The 17661-nt window shown below is 38.6% G+C and overlaps 1 protein-coding gene across 7 annotated transcripts; it reads left to right on the top strand.

The window, feature by feature from the left end:
- Positions 1 to 4638: 4638 nt before the first annotated feature.
- LOC116252771 (rop guanine nucleotide exchange factor 14) lies at positions 4639 to 15906 on the top strand. 7 transcript variants are annotated; one of them, XM_050077435.1, is made up of 10 exons: positions 4639 to 5067; positions 5328 to 5565; positions 9918 to 10134; positions 10341 to 10520; positions 11193 to 11579; positions 11780 to 11934; positions 12024 to 12098; positions 13304 to 13573; positions 13835 to 14182; positions 15160 to 15906. In XM_050077435.1, the coding sequence occupies exons 4-10, from the start codon at positions 10457 to 10459 to the stop codon at positions 15553 to 15555; spliced, it is 1695 nt and encodes a 564-aa protein (XP_049933392.1). In that variant the 5' UTR covers positions 4639 to 5067; positions 5328 to 5565; positions 9918 to 10134; positions 10341 to 10456; the 3' UTR covers positions 15556 to 15906. The 7 variants fall into 7 exon arrangements, with proteins under 7 accessions (XP_049933392.1, XP_049933391.1, XP_049933389.1 ...); XM_050077434.1 differs by having other exon boundaries at positions 9913 to 10134; XM_050077432.1 differs by having other exon boundaries at positions 9665 to 10134.
- Positions 15907 to 17661: the final 1755 nt, after the last annotated feature.

Below are 17661 nucleotides of genomic sequence, written 5' to 3'. Positions count from 1 at the left end.
TTTTTACCTTAAAAGTTAAAATCGCTGAACCGGTTTTGATAATATTATATAGAGTACCGGTTTGTGAGTCGAGTCGAGTTCCTGAAACTCGAGCTGACTTATTTATCGTTTTAAGTATCTTTGCAAGGTCGAACTCGGCTCATTTATAAATGAGTCTAACACGAGTCGAGTTTTTTTCGAGCGTTGTTGGCTGGGTTCGTTATGCAGCACTACTTCTTCCTTTTCATTTCCAAATATGAAACCTTTTAATCCTTATGACTCGATTCGTGTAGGCCGATTCGTGTATGTAAAGGGGCGTCGAGTGGATCGGTTGAAGGCCCAAAATTCTGTCCCAACTTCTCATCCTAAACTTGATTTCCCCGTAACTCGTTCCTTCTTTGGATCTTAAACATCTTTCATATTTTTAACAATATGAAAAACTTTTGGTTCGCCATTTGAAAAATAAAAGATAATGGATTCATAGCAACAAAAACACAACCAAGCCTTTCATAGTATTATGATGCATCATAATACAGCAATAACAATTGCACTAAAAACACCTTTGTATTAAAAATCTAAAACAGTATGTGCCGCCTTCTTATTTTAAATTTATTGATTTGTGGTGGAACCATAATTCCTAATTTGTGTGCTTCCATGGGTGTTTTGCTAGGCAATGATAACTTGTTCTCGACGAAATATGCATTGCATATGTATTGATGACAAGTATAGGAATCCAACATTTATTCACTAAGTACGTCGACAATATTGTTTCGTATATGCAAAACCATGAACAAAAGAGTTTATATTCAATTTAAGGAAACTGCAAGCTAGAAAGAACGCATATCCGAACAAAATTGCAATAAACACTAAATTTACACTAAAAAAATCTGACGGAATGACAGAATTAACAACAAACGTAAAGAAATAAATAAAGACGAAAGAAACCGGTGAAAGAAGAAGGATGGTGATTGGTAGAAGAAGATGATGAAGAGTGAGGAATGGGAGGGAGGAGAAGAAGAAGGGACATGTCGTGAGAGAAGAAGTCTTTGAAATTGTTGCAATTTGATCAATTTGATTTGAGTGGCCACTGCGTCTCTAAGTTTTAATTGGTGGAGCACAACAAAGTTGAAGTTGTCATTGCTGACATTGAGGCAACCCAAGACCTATGGGGAATGAGGACCTTTGGGCGACTTCAAAAACAAAAACCCATATAGACTTTGAATTGAAATGAAGTATTAATATATAAATCTACGGTTGCTTTTCAAAATTTTAGTAGCTATTTAATTTCCTTTTCCTTGCGGCCCACCGTCTCCCATCTTGTGAGATCACTTCATTTCCTGTCCTCACTCTCATTCATTCACATCACACAGTTCATCAAAACGATTGTTCAAAGTTCAAACCATTGCTTTTCCATCCGCTGCATGCATGTTTTCCCACAAAAGTAAAAAAATGGGCAGTTGTAGTTTTTGGTTAAAAGCATCGAGAAAATTAATTGCACAGAAGATGGCAGTATTCCAATACAAGAAACTATAATCTTGATGAGGGGATTGGTGAAATGGTAGCTTTGTTTTGGATTTTGTAAAAGAAAAAGATATCAATATACAAGTTGAAACACAGCCTAAGTGTCACCTCCTCAAAGCAGCCTTGAAGGGATGGAGGGACTTCGGCCTCTTCGGTAAAGCAATGGGAATAACCTCCCGCCGTAATGTAAATTAGTAAGAAACGACAGCAATGATGAATTATTCCAGGCACTGTAATTTGGTCGACATTCCAGTTTGAATTTTCTGATGGACACAAGCGGAGTGAGGACAAAGAATGAAGGGATCACCATGTGTTGAACTGTCCAAAACATTCTGCTGCTGGTATTCTTGCTGATAGATGCTCGTGATCAAGGAAGGACAGCTCCAACCATCTCACGAATTCGAAAGAGGACAATTGACGATCTGCAATTGCCGAAGCTCCACCACTGGCAAGTGGCAAGGAAGGGATAATACAAAGCCAGAACAGTTCGTTGCAGGAATCGGACTTCAAGGGACAGAAATTCACCATGCAGATCGATTATGATGCGTTTGAATTTTGGTATCTGATAAATTATGATGCTGTGGCTCTCAGTTCTCTTTCTCACGCTCCATCCCTCTTAACTCAAGTCCAAGCCGTTCATTATTGCTAGCTTGAACTTGGGTGTTTTAACAGTGCCATCTGCGTACAATGAACTTGGTGTCGGTCGACGGAGTTCGACCTGCGTCTCCAAACTCTTTACCAATCGTTTCAAAGCCTTTGTGCCTAACCTCACAAATTACTACCGATATGCTTATAAAGGTTCCCCTGCTGCTGCAAGCTTTAGGTGAGCCGGAGGTCATTCCACCACTCAAAAGAAATTCGAAGTTCTCTCAATTCCTATATCTCTTGGTTGATAGTTTGACATTTTATAGTTCCTTTTGTGGTTGATAGTTTGACATTTTCATTTCAGAATTGAAAATGATTCGTTCTATAACACATCATTAAAATTTCAGAATTCATAAACTAAAGTCATCATGACATGTGTCCTAAAGAAAGATTAACAAATTCTAAAGTCTAGAATAATTTCCACCCCTTGAAGTAGAATCACAATTTCAAAATTTTGATTCAAGAATGAGCCTATAATTCTTAAATCAATTTTTTTTTTCTAATAACATAATTTCCGTTTCATCAAAAATGAGAATTATTAGGATTCCACAATTCTGGCCTTAACAAAAATTCTTGCCCGTAAATATTAGAATGAGAGGGTGGCCAGCCTATACTACATGAGTTCATCTTAAAGACGACGAAACTGGCCCAGATATTCATGCGACGGCTTGTCTCCACGAGATCATTGAGCAATTTCAAGTTGAATTTGCTAAACTCTAGAAGAACGTATATCCCAAGAATATTGGTTTTTTTCGTCAAATGCCTTCATGTATTACATCTTTGTAGGTCTCTCACCGTTAGTGGCGGATTCACATGGGGAATAGTGTGGGCAGTTGACCACACCAGCCACATAAAATCTGTTTATTTTAACATTACTAGCTTCAAATATTAACTGGTTATATATATATATATATATATATATATATATATATATATATATATATATATATATATATATATATATAAAGGTGCCTTTAAAGACATTGAAGTTTTTGGAATTAGTGCCCTTCCAATCAAAATTTTTGCCTCTACCAATAGTCACCATACCTGCAAATTATGTAATTCTTAGACTTATTTAATGATTTAATTTCTTACCATTTCGCTTTTCTGAATCATCAAGCTTTACAAGATCAAATTCACCTCACAGTTTAACAACCTTTTACTTAATCCAGAACATGCATTTTTTTAAAACGTCTAGAGAGATCAATAATTCAATGCTCGTATTTTGTTTATATCATATCCTCGAAATCTAATTTATATAAGTCCTTTCGTACAGCCGATTAATCAAAAGTTGTGTCCTAGTGTATCAGCAGTAGATAAAGAACATACTACGCATCCAATCACGGTATCAAAAATGAAAAACTAACGCCATGCTTTTGGAATGAGCAAACTGGGGTTCTAAAAAAATGGGTCCTAAACCAAGAAATGTTCTTACAATACATGTGCCCATAAAGTTTTTACGTAATTTTCCCGTTAAAATTTGAAAATCTCAATTGAAATTTACAATTAGTTTTCACATTCTCTACATAATGCTAAATTTCAGTAGTGGCCCATGTTGTATTTGTTAATCAGATCATTAATCATATAACACTTTACCTCTCTGCAACCAAAACTCAATTATATCTCAGTTAAAAGAAGATCTCATAACCAGAGTGAACCGGTGGTAAGTTGCACTGGTGCAGCCATTCAATGCAGATGGCAGCGCCCACCGAAACTACTTTATTGGCATTACGGCTGTCTAGCACTAAAGATAAAGCAACTTGATCTCTTTGAATTGGGAGCTTATACGAAGGAACTAAATGTCATTTCAGAAACATTTATGAAGCCAACATGTTACCACAGAATTTTTCAAATTGAATTGCGTTTCAAGAAAAAAAAAAAAACTTTCATGCGATTTTTCAAAAATCTAAAACTACCAATAATATTATCAAAAGTTCAATCAGTGGTGCAAAGCGAGATGTTATAATTTAATAAAATTTCAGATCAGTAAATTTTTTGTTTTGTTTTATCTACTTGAGTCAAGGAACTGGCTTGTCGATGCACTTGAAGTGGCGGATGAGAGCGTGATCTATGGGGCGAGATTTCCGAGAAAGAAGGAAAGAAAGAACGAAAGAATCCGGGAGAGTTGTTTTCCTAAACGTAATTTTGCCGATAGCTGATTGATGTTTTGGGGAGGAAGAAAGAAGTCTGAAGTGGGTGTTCTCTTATTGCCTTGGATACTTAAAGCGTCACTGCCGTCAAGTCACTGTCTAGATCGGCCTCGATCCCTCCCCCACCGCCTGTTCCTTCCCTCGATTCCCTCCTCCACTACCGACTGACTTCTCCTCCGACATCAATAAACAAGAAAACGAGTGGGTGGGTGAGCTTTTCCCATCTTCTTCTCTCTCTCTCGTCTGCCCAGAAAACAACAAGATAGAAAAAGTTTGTAAACGAAGTGGATTGTACTGAAACATTAAATAACTACAGTCTCAGCTCTCGAGAGATTTCAAATTTGAAAGTCGGGGCCTCTCGGGGATCAGTTCCGCGAGTGAGTTCATTTAGCCAAACGACTGAATCAGGGTGAGCTCGTTTGCTTCGTTTTTGAAGTTGGAAAGACAAACGAAAGTTATCTTTAAGTCGAGGTTGTAAAAGTTTCATGGGGTCGTCGGCGGCCGGTTCCGGCCGAGACGGGCCGATACGGCAGAGTTGAGCTCCGGTGTGGCTGGTGCATTTATCGACCTGCTGTGGTCAACTCTTTTGTCTTTCATTTTGAATCGCGTCCGGACAGATTCATCGAGCCACCCACTGCCAATCTCTCTCTTTCTCTCTCTCTTCTTGCTTGACCATCACCCACTACCACCACCACTCTCTGCTTCCACCGTCCGATGTGATTCCTATTCTCTCTCTAGCTCTCTCTTGTCGGCGATGGAGCCTCGTTTTCAGGTGAGCATGGAAGATTCAGATGGGAACAACCGGAACCGAAACGGCACCTCTCCTTAGCAATACTTGGAAACCCAACCCCACCTTCCCAAATGTTCCCTTTTTGCTCTTCAAAGTTCAAACCTTTGTCTCCTTTTCTGCCTTCTTTTTTTCTTTTTCTTTTTCTCTTAAGACATTAAAGAAAGGTCCTGTAAAAGCGAAGACGAGGATGACTTCTTTCCGCTCCTCTTTTTGGGATTTCAATGTCTTTCTTGTGGTTTCAGGCTCACCGGAGTCATTGAAGGAGTTATCTGCTCCCGTTGGTTTCTTGGCCTCTTCAGTTGGAAAAAGGAAGAAGAGAGATAGAAGTGGAGCTTTCTGTTTCGAGTGACTGAAGATTTCAGCAGTGGCAGTATCTGCCCCCGTTGGTTTCTCTGCCTCTTCAGTTGGAAAAAGAAAGAAGAGAGAAAGAAGTGGAACTTTCTGTTTCGAGTGATTGAAGATTGCAGCAGTGGCAGTGAAGTGAGTACTGAGTAATCCTCTCCCTTTCGCTCCCTCTTTCTCCTGAAACTGTAGTTGGTATTTGTTACTGTGCTCGAGCTCCGTCTCTGCTGTTTTGAGCCAGATTATGCAGGCTCCATCACAGTCACACCTACTCTCCTTCTCGGAAAATTTTCTCAGTGAGGAAAGATCTCGTGACCTTCGCACATTCGCATTTTTAACGTCTCCTGAGCAAAACATGCTGAAAATTAAATTTTACGACCTTTGCGGTGCATTTCTTTGCTCCTTCTTGTTAGTTCGACGACCCTTCCCTCCATGGTTTTACACATGAAGATCATAGTAAGGTTTCTCACCCGGAAATAGCCCTTTTTGCATTGAACCATACAGGTTACATGCATCGAAAGAGAGGGTAACAACTCTTTCAGGAGGAAACTTTTCGTTTTAGTGACTTCAGTGCCTCGACACTGCTGTTCTGAGAGAAAAGCGGAATTGACTTGAAAAGTTTCAGATAAAAATAAAATTTGAACTTTAAGAACTCCGGAGCGTGGAAAAAAATGGACACTTGGTATGAATGGTTGTGATTTTTTTTTTTATTTACTAAATGTTGACCAAGTCAGTTCCCGTGTATATTCAGCATGTTCCTTTGGTTGGGAGTTAAGTTCTTGAATCATCATCTTTTTCCAAAGCATATCACTTTTTACTGCTTCACGGTAGATGATCTTGAAATAGATATTTCTTCTCAGTTCTTTACTTCCTTAAGTGCGTACGTAGTCTAAATGAAAATGAATGATCCAACAGAGTACAATTAAGGAATATACAGCTCACCCGTCACTTATGGAATTTAGATCTTTGAAGGGCAGCGTGACCAGGCCATTGCTGTTTCTTTCTGACGCTGTTCAGCAGCGAAAGTCAGTGGACTATATATATATATATATATATATATATATATATATATATATATATATATGTCTGTAAAAATGAAAATGACAGCAGATTTTTCCTGCAGCGAAGAGGGTCGACTCTGGTAAAAGCGCAGTGGCCAGAGTATTTTGGTTGGTCTGGAAGACGCTGGTTTTTCAGTAGTTTTTTCCGCTGGGCTCTCATTTTTCTGACATAAGTTTAGTGAAAGGTTGTCGGGTTTTTTGAATTTTTTTGAAAAACACCACCTTTACTTCGCCTGACAGCGTTCACATGGAAAACTGCATCTTCATCTTGTCCCCTTGTTGAATGTTGCGTCTTTAGTCAAATAATAATATGATTACAGTCCTCTTAGATTTTATTACTTTCTATGTATTACTACTCCACATTAATTCGGTAGGGACGGAAACTTGACTCTCTTGTTGTTAAAACGTTTTTTTTTTTTTTAGCACAATCCAACCATAAATGTGACCTTAAGAATATTATCATAAGAAACATATATTAAGTCAATCCTTTTCGAATCTAATAATGTTTTTATGGCAATAAAAAAAAAATGAATAACTCTTACAACGTCAAAATTTCTCTAGTAGAAAAGTCAGTACTTTTCATAAGAAAACTGGAATTAAGACTTGTTTTATGTTAAATTAGTGTTTATAAACAATCTACGGTGTTCATATTTTGTTTAAAAAATAGTATGTTAACAAGAATTTAAGAGGCTTGGTTTTTATTCCTGACCTAAGCGTCCTGGGATATACCATTTTTCTTATATAGGATTTTTCCATCCGGGTTTAGACGGAGTTTCAAATGACGGTGGATTTCCTCATATATATATATATATATATATATATATATATTTGGTTGACTGTAAGATGAAAGTAATGGAAAGAAGATTTGGTTGGTAGGTAGAGGGTAGTAGACACGCACTATAGTATATTCGCGTTGCACCTTAGTGCCTCTGTGTATATCCACGTATTCAAAAATATTTTTGGTTTTATTCAATATTTTAAAATATTTATCAATTATTTTAAAATACAAATTGAAAGTGTCATATATGGGCATGGGCATATTTTTCATTTTCTGAAGTTTCCCATGCAATATGAAAACGGATATTTATAATGCCAAAGGGTCTTTCTTGTAAATCGATTTTTCATTGTTGAAAAAGTATGAGTGGTATGATTATACATGCTCCTTGTTTTTTTCCTTTTCTTTCTTCTCTTTTTTCTCTGGAACAGAAAGGTCTCACTTTCACCCGTCTGGTCCCCATCACAGGTATTGCAATTTTCGCCAAATTAAACATGTTAAGATATAAAGTCTAAAGTAGTTTAGTAGTTTATATATATATATATATGGTAGCGTCGAACTGACGGTGAATTAATGAGTCAATACCATTAAATCGGATTTCTTTCATTCAATTGACTGTTGGATCTCACATTCCCCACTCCTTTAATTTCGTTTGGAAATTTCTGCAGCCGTGTAGTAATTCAACAGTTCTTACTTCGTCTTCTCCCTATTTATTGTTTAGAGTCAACAAAAGGACAAATCCAAATCCAATTGTCTCTTTGTTTCTCGTGAAAGTCTGTAACTATTTTGTATCGTTTGTGGTTTATAGGCAAACAGGTACTCTCGTTTCCTACTTGATCGCAAACTTGGAGGACGCGATTCTTGCACCTTTCTTCATGTACTTTTAACATCAAAATCTTGGGGTGATATCTTTTTTGTTTTTTTTTCTTAAATGTTTGGTTTGTTTTGAAAATTTTTAATTTTTCGTATTAATTGGACTTCCTTACAAATGGACGGCAATAAATGTTGTATTTGCACAAAAGTGTCTTGAAAATTTATAAATCTCAATTGAAAAATAAATCTGTATATATATATATATATATATATATATATATAATTTATTTTAGAGGAGCATATTGAAAGTGTAGTGTAAGAAATTGATAAGGAGGTATCTTTAAAGCATTGTGATGGGGAATCTGTCCGCGTGTTGCTCGTTTCTTCCTCTTTCAGCAAAGTAGTCTTTTCATCTTTTTTCTTTTTTACCAGGAAAATTTCCGCTTCGAACAAAGCTTTTATCATACTTCTGGAGAAAGGAATCTGGCCTTGGTAGATCTGATGATACAGGTCGAACTCTTCCCCTCTAGGCAACCCCAGTGTTTATAATAAAATTCCATATATATATTAGAACCCGAAGTTAAGATCTCTTTTTTAAACGGGGTCGTACTACAATAATAGATTCTTGTGGTTCTTTTTAACCAAATGAGTACTTTTCAGCTTTCATCGAGAGACTCAAAGTCTCTTTTATCAAGTGATCGCCGATTTTTATTATTATTTTTTTCAGTTAAACCTGTCCGGGTCAAGTGAAAGCCTGTGCAGAAAATTTTGCAGAAAAGGCCTCTAAATATCAATTTAAATCGTTTTAAGCAAGCTTGTTCATGCAGATCTGTGTATAACGTATATGGTCGATTTGGTCGTAATCGAGTCTGAACTTCTTGGAAAATAATATTTTCTGCTCACTGAACTTTCCGTTTTCCATGTATCTGAAGCATATCTATCTCAATTATCTTCGCGTAGAACAGATTAAAACTTTAAAACATTTAGATTAAATGACACGTTAACAATCTTTTGATAAAACCTTTATTAGATTCCACCTACGGCTAGGCTGAGTTGACTATGCCTTCGACAGTTGGCCTGAGTATGAACAGTCCTGCAAGTTATGTCCCATCTCTAGATTTATGACAGCTGATCTACCAAGTTATAACAGTGAAATACTCTAGTACTAATCTCATTGATCTGCCGATCTCACCGGACAATTCGGTAAGTAAATAATAGTATCAGAATAAATATAATAATTGGCGCTCATGATGATGATGGCTAATCACGATAATACATACCACAGAGATTTCAAAGCATTTTTGGTATGTGATTTAACCTTTTTTGCTGTATAAATCACGAAATCAAGTGCTGTATTGGTTTTTATTACTGTAGTAATAAATATGTTCGTCCTATTCCTTATAGACGACGCCAGATTAATTTGGCAAGGACTGGCAGAACTGTGACCAACTGAGGGAGTTTCCCTTGGATTGTCAGATTTGATGCTCTGTTAAGCTCGTCCTCACATGGGGGCCGTGGTTTAGTTGTTATTCTTGAGAACCGTTTCTGAAGACTGTAATCATTGATTGAGCTGCCTTGACTGATGTAGCGACTGGACTCGATTGAGAGGCAGGCGGTCGGTCTCTTATTATGATCGCCTGTGGGGTTGTTGGTTTTAGTTTTCACGCTTCTGCTGCTGCTGCTGATCAGAAATTGAGAGCCAGAGTAATTTCAGCAATGGCAGCACTTCCAAAAGATCACCCAACCAGCACGCTCTGCGGCATTTAAGACTCCCCTCTCCTTGCATTTAAGTGCATCCCTCCCCGTCTGCTTTACTTCTGTGTCTTTCTATTGCAGCACAGGCTATCTTTTTATGTGCTCATTCTGCCACCTTCTTGGGAACCGCTGAGAGCAATCAATTTGCCAGCACACACACGCAGAATGTTCAATAGTCTCTAAGAAAATGTGTGTAGAGAGAGCCTTTGACCACCAGCAAAGTTTCCCCTTGCGGCAGCCTGAGATAAAATGGCAGAATGTACTCAATACCCAAATACCATGTATTTTCTGGGCTCTGAAGTTGTAAGCTTTTGTCTTGTTCCTTCTGTTACCATTTTTTTTCGAGTCTCTGTTTCTTACTTTTTTTTCTTGCGACGTTGTATCTTCTTTGGCTTACCTTTCATCCCTCCTTTTTGGCCCGTTGAGATGGTAGCATATTGCTGTCGTTTGCTTGTTTTCTTTCCTCTTCTGATGATCATTGAGGACGACCATTTGTTCACCTCCTGCAGACAGGGCCATAAATTGAGATACTAACAGCAGCAACTACAATTGAAGAAGAAGAAGAAGAGAATCCTGCTTGGACACGGTAGTTCATCGATTCAACCGTTTCACCAAGTTGGCAATCATGCATAGGCTAGCGTGTTGCCGTAAAGACCGGGAGCTCAGTATGGATTTCGAGGAACAAGAGAGTAAGTTGCCGTAACTCCTGTTGTTCCTAATGGCAGCCGACTTTGTCACGTGAAAGTTTTACCATCCTCTTTTTCGTTGTTCTACTGCGGATTGCTTGCTCACGTTCAATCTTTCTTAGCTATGCACAAAATTTACAAAATGTCTTTGGCATTAATGGGCACCGTCCTCTGTGATTGATTTATGTCTAACAAGTGTCTTTCCAAAATAAACGTTCAATTATCTATGGACACGTTTGTTTGGCAGATAATTGTTTGTAATACCAATTCTCGTCATCAATTTAGCGAAGTTTGAGCAGTGAGATTCAAAGACCGTATCAGGGCCCCATTTGCTCGCAACCTTCTGATGTTTGTGAATTTTTTGGGGCCCATTTGTTCCTCAATCATGTGATCTTCAATCACGCGAGCTGCAATTTTTTCTCATGAGATTTCGGCTCACAGGTTGCTCCAAGCAAGCTTGGGTTACATGTTGCTCTTGTGATTTTGGGCCAGCTACTGTCAAGCATAACTGGTGTTGTCGTATGATCGATTTTTTTTCTATCATGTTTTAATCACGGTCTCCTGGAGTTCCTATTTTATCGACCCGTTTCCTGTAGTAACTTCTTGTAGAAATTCTATCCACAAGCTTTTTTCTGTCACTAGAGCCGGATTTTAATCTTGATTTAGCTCCTGCAGGGATCATGAGATACGATGGTCTTGAAAGTTGCATACATGATAACTGTGCTTTTGAGAACGAGAGCAGCAGCACATTGGCAGAATTTTGTTCTGCAGATTCGTTAGAGGAAGATGCCTCAAGCGCTTCATCAAGCAAAGAGGGCTCTGCATCTTTCTCTTTCCCATTGCTGCCGACCAAAGAGGAAGCAAAACAGAGTAGAGAATGTGATCCGCTTAACAGCCAACGATTCTTGGTCACAGAAAAGCCATCTTACACCTTGCAGTTGGATGATATTATTGCAATGAAGGAGAGGTTTTCAAAGCTTCTTCTTGGTGAAGACATGTCTGGTGGGTGCAAAGGGCTGAGCACTGCACTTGCCTTGTCAAATGCAATAACCAATCTTGCAGGTTCCTTTCGTCTTTTAATCTCTTCTATAGAAGTATTTGCTTCTGATTCCATTTGTGTAAAACCAAGTTGTCATGTTTGGTATTAGGCTCTCAAATCCTACGTGTCAATGCTTGCAACTGACCATAGCTGTAGTTCAGATGTATTATGTGCCCCGTTTTTTATCCCTTTTCTTTTCTGATGTTCCATAGTTTCTGTATAGCATCTGTCTTTGGAGAATTATGGAAATTAGAGCCATTATCAGAATGTCGCAGAGGAAAGTGGCAAAAGGAAATGGACTGGTTGCTTTCTCCTGCTAATTACATGGTTGAGCTAGTTCCTGCCAAGCAACATGAGCCAAATGGGCGATGTTTGGAGGTATGGACGTGGACATGGATAGTCTAACTGCCTGTGATGCATTACATTGACTAAAACGATTTCCCTTTGCCGTTCAACTATTTTTGCAGATAATGACACCCAGAGTCCGCTGTGACATTCAAATGAATCTTCCAGCACTTAAGAAGCTTGATGTCATGCTTATAGTAAGTTGAGCAAATAGATTATCTGTCACTTTATTTTCTTTCTTTTGCAGAATATTGGAAATTTGGTGACGGCTTGTCACCTCTTTTTGCATCTTCCCATATGGATTGCAAATTCTCAGCTATTTTTCTCCTCCGCTTATCTTTGGGAAGCCTTGTTACAGAACCCAGAAAACATTGACTGGTGTATGTTTTCAATTGTTGGATCAACCGATTTGGCCGAAGTTTCTGATTAGCCAATTTGGTTGACATTCATTTTAGTGTGGTTTAATTCATTGTTCGAATCTCTGCACAATGAAAGGAGGTTGGATGGAGACCTATATCACACAGATTTCGTTGAGGATCTGGGTACCGCCATCTTTTGTTAAGTTCAAATGTAACTTTGATATAATGGGATAGAAATTGGAGCTAAAATGGAGTATCCCTTTGGCATAGGAGGGAACAAAAAGATCTCATTATCATATTACAAGCCTGAGTGCTTTCCTTTATCGCCTAAAAACACTGTCGCGCAGCTGTGTTCCATTGAACTGAATGCTGACTCCAGAATCCTTTGTCTGTTGATGCATTTCTTTATAATGTCTCAGTTTATTCCTCCTTTTCTTACTTCATTTGGAAAATCAGCTTGCTAACTACTTCATTTTGGAGAATGGATTTTTCTTCCATGTAACCCATGAAACAGTCAGCACCTTTGAGTTCCAACCTGATAAATGGCATTGTTCATGAGTATCACAACCATATGAGTTCTCAACTTTTCACTCTTTTAGAAGTTAACAATGTGGATGAGTATCTCTTCAACCGATGCAGTTTTTTGGTCAGCGGAAGCTGGAGAGCAACCTAGAGCCGTGATCATAAATGTTTAGTGTCCATAATAGTGATCTTACGCAGATACTTGGACCTGGTGTGGCAACTTGTCAAATATGCAGTTACTTATTTTGGTGAAGCATAACTATAAGCTCCATGAATCCAGCGGCCGTATATAACCTTGATATAGGTCAAATACCGTTTTCTTTGAGGGCACACTATTTATATATGTCTTCCCGTGGATGGGTCAATTTGCTTGAGTTGGCATCTCTTGTCATCTCTTTTCAACAATAAAGTACCGAAAGTTTGGAAGCAGCATGCCTTTCAAGATCTTAAAGTCTTAAACTTATTATTCTTCCTTTTTCCATATGTTATTACAACCAATTGAAACTGAAAAACTTGTTCAGGAAATGCTGGATTCAATGGTGGACACTGAGTTCTGGTATGCAGAAGGAGGCAGCAGAGCAGAAGGAAGAAGCAAACCCATCAGACAAGGCAAGAAATGGTGGCTTCCGGTTCCTCGGGTCCCTTTGGCTGGCCTTTCAGCTGATGCAAGAAAAAGGTTGGTCCTGCAGTCAGAGGCCACACGCCAAGTGCTAAAAGCTGTTAGGTCTATAAATGATCAAGTTCTAGCAGAGATTCCAATTCCTCAAGCTATTCAAGATACTTTCCCTAAGGTGGAATATCGCTTGCTTCTTTCTCTTCCCATTGGATGTGTTATTATATTCATAATATCACATTTTTTTTCTGATGAAATGACAAACTTCAAATCCGCTTTCTCTAAATCATGACACTTTGAAAGGCTTAAAAGGAAGAAAAAAATCATGATCCTTCTTTATAGAAGCTATTTCTTGTTTTTTTTTTTTTTTTTTTTGTCAAAAACTCTTTGAATCTTTGAAACGGGTAAAATTGTCTGGTTAATTTTTCTCGCTATGCAGACAATGAAAGCATGTCTGGGCGAATCTCTATACAAAACCTTAAGCATGAAGTCAGGATCTACAGAACAAATTGTGCAGTCAATTGACTTGACATCAGAAGATGAAGCCTTAGATGTTACGAAGAAACTACAGATGGCTATGCTCGTAGGGAAAGAAATGTTCACAGAAAACTTATGCGGGAAGGAGATGGTTCGAAATTCATGGGCATTTGTGAAAGATCACGAGCACGAACTGGACAAGACAATGGGCTGCTTGCAGCAAGCTGAAGCCCTTTTACTACAACTCAGACTTAAATTTCCAAGTCTTCCACAGACATATCTTGACATCATCAGGGTCCGATTCAACAAGGTAAGCCATATTCATCCCACTAACTACTAGATTCCGAACAGAAGTATTTTAATTGTTTAGTAGGTATGCATAAAGCATGAAATAGTGAAACATTAATTCGTTATTGGTACTCTTTTTATTTAGTTTATGCATGGCTTAATAATGTGTTAATGATGCCTGGGTTTTACTTGATTGAGCTATCAAACAGTGTGGCTGGAATCTTTTACAATCTTAGTTTGAAGATTGTGTGCTCTACTTAAATCCTTTCACTGAGAGGAGCCATATTGTTTAAATGTGCGGATGTGTGGCTAGCATGTTAGTCCGATGTGTGTGATTTTGCAGCTGCCTGGTTTAAATGTGCTTATGTGCGGCGAGCATGTTGATCCTAAGAGTGTTATTTTCCAAAGCAATGTCTGCTGGGATCTTGCAGTATGAACGTTCCAATCAAAATTTACGTGCCACCCCACATCCTTGGCCTGGCAGTTGAAGCTACTGAATTTTACACATTAGCTTCCCTCTGGAACTTGAACCGGTGGTGGACTCACTGTGTGCCCTGAAAACGAATGACCAATCTAGCATCATAGAATCCATGATCTACCATGTTTCATGGGATTGGAAGTGAATGCTTCTCTGGGAACTATTCTTTGGTGGGATTCTTCTCTCCATAGATTATTGCAGTAAGACTGAAAAACGATTTTCTGATATGAACAAACCCCTTCTTCCATGTGGCTTCTTTTCTTTAGCTGAAAAACCAACTGGCACGAATGGTAGCTTGCTTCTTGTGGGATGCCCTCTACACAGGCACTTAGCCTTGGCCTCTCCGGTTGGATTCTCTGCCGTTCCTTCTTTCTAAGAGAAATGAAAACCAATCTGTGCTCGGATGAAAAGTCGAGTAACCATACAATCAAATTGCATAGCAGTGATGTACTAGTTCAACTTAACATTTATTTCATGTAGTTAAAGTTTTCTCTTTTCTGTCTGAATTTGGTGCTATGCAGGATGTTGGATATGCAATTCTGGAGGCCTATTCTAGAGTCCTTGGCAACCTGGCATACAGCATTCTCTCAAGAATTAGAGATGTCTTGCAGGAAGATGAGATGACCAGGAGTTACCTTGAGAAACCGCACAATCCAATCACCGTAATTGGATGTCATAAATTGGCGGAAGTAGATGGAAAACAAATTTCTGCTACTCGTGAAGGTTGTTCACAAACATGCTCAAAACGATTGTCTGGAGCTACTTGTCTAATTGACGATGGAAATAAACCTGTCGAGGTGAACTCTGCTGGGAGTGGAACGAAAACGGGTGCAATGACAGTGGCAACTGGAAGAGGAAGTGCTTGTTGCTATGGCAGAGAAAGCTCTAGCACTGTCACCCCTTTGATTTCCCCTTGACTAGTCTTCTTCCTCAAATTTATTTAAATGAAACAGGGAGGTTGGCACTTGTAAGCATCGTCAGCTTCAGCTTATTTCTTGGGACTAGGTCGTCAACCATGCTCAATGTCCCTGAGAGAAAGTTGTCTACTTGCTCGTAGCTATCCTCTTTGTGTATAATATCCTTCTCGAATAGTAGGTTCCCCACTAAAATGTAATCCACTGTATGACAAATATAAGGTACTTATGGAATCCAAAGCTTCACTAATTATGTACATACGGAACATGGAAAAATATATGCCATTGCTGCTTAGGAATGATTAGGTACTTTCGATACAATATGGTCGGAAAGAATTTCTGTTGTTCTCTGAATGACTTGTCTAGCTTTTCACTTCATCGAAGTATTTTCTCATTTTTCTTTGTACTGAGCAGAACAGTGTAGGACAATGAAAATGGCTGCCTTGATCTTTGGAGGAATCACTGCGGAGTTCATAAGAAAGAAATTCCAACTCCTTCAAAAGAATTCCTACCGAACCATGTCCTTCAGATACTTTGTAGCTCCTTTAAAATTTGGTGGCAACATTTTTTTTTGTTTGTTTAAAGGTTGAACTTCTTGCGCATGCCAAGGAAGATTTTTCAAGAAAGAGTCGGCCCCAAGAGGGCCGACATTTTTCTTTTCATCTTTTTTTGAAAACTCACTCGTATTTAGTTTCAATGTGTAGGAATAGGTGAAAATTCGCCAGTTTTTAGTACAAGAGCTATCAAATGCCTCCGGAGAACTTCCCAAATTGCCCTTACTGTTTGTTCCTAAAATTTGGAGCTACAACTGAAAAAATGACTATAAAAAGTATTTAGCTTTGTGATCTTTTGGAGGTCATTTTGAGAGTTTCTTCATTGAAGATTCATTCAATATTAGAGTTGCTTGTCTTCTCGATTTTGTTCAAGGCTGTCATTTGAAACCAAATTACTACAGTCTGAAGCTAGCGAACAAAAGATTACTTTGATGGTGAATTTGTAGCCGTCGCTTGAGAAGAAACTATCGTAATCCCTTAGTCATAGATGATTATCTAGACGCAGAAGTGTTGTCCTGGTAGCTTCATATATGTGTCTAGATCTGCCTATTTTCAGTTTCAATGATGCACTTCTCATTGTATCTAGGCCACTGAAATTCCGCATCAATGAAAGACTTCTGTCTGCTTACTTACATTGAAGTTCTCGTTCACATTGAAAGCCTTGCTTGATGGCGTAACGCATAAAACACGGTTAGCAGGAAACTCGCTTGTCGCTTCCCTTTTCGAAATTTCATTCCCCGACTTTCTAGTAGCTCCCCATTACCCGCTTCCCCAAATCCCGTTCCCTATGCAAATTTAGTAATTTAAACATTTGCTTCCCTCCTTCTTATCTCTTTTTCATTTACCAATATATATATATATATATATATATATAAGAGAGAGAATGTAGCGGATGGTTTTTTAAATTTTTTGACGATAAAAACCATTACCAATTGTGCATTCCATAGTTAAAACTGTAACCAATCAACTTTGTTGCAAAATGCATTATTTGTGATGGCTTTAGAATTGCAAGAGAGAGAGAGAGAGAGAGAAATGATTGACTCAACATTGCAAAGCCCACCCACCAACAATCACCGCATACTTTTCCTGCGGTACATGAACACAAGAGTGAATAAAAAATAAATCCTCAGAACGAAGATCTGATATTTCACCCTAGCAGAACTCCTAACCAAGACTACAATATCAAACTAAGTGTCAGGCTCCAGATTCCTACTATCGTGGCATCATCCTTGTAAAAGAATGACAATACGCCTAAGCCAAACTGCGCTTCAGGTGGTAAAGAGACGGCACTTCCATCGCCATCTTCCCTTCTTAAGGTTGCAATGGTCAGCCGGACCTGACTTGCGGAGAAGCAGCCATCGCGTATCCCAATCTCACATCTAGCTGATACAACGATGTCCATAACTTATTCCTCGTAAAGACAGATCCTGCATCCAAAAATTGTTGCTTTTCTCAGGCATGCATACCGCACACATTCCAACAGTCAAAATGGACCAGAACTAGTCGAAGTAGAGTTTCGGCTTCCTGATTCGACTAGACCTTAGAACAGGTGCCA

Source organism: Nymphaea colorata, chromosome 4 (genome assembly GCF_008831285.2).
Source record: "Nymphaea colorata isolate Beijing-Zhang1983 chromosome 4, ASM883128v2, whole genome shotgun sequence".
NCBI classification, from domain to species: Eukaryota; Viridiplantae; Streptophyta; class Magnoliopsida; order Nymphaeales; family Nymphaeaceae; genus Nymphaea; species Nymphaea colorata.
Note: the sequence above shows the minus strand (reverse complement) of the source record. Positions and strands in the feature narration are given on the sequence as shown.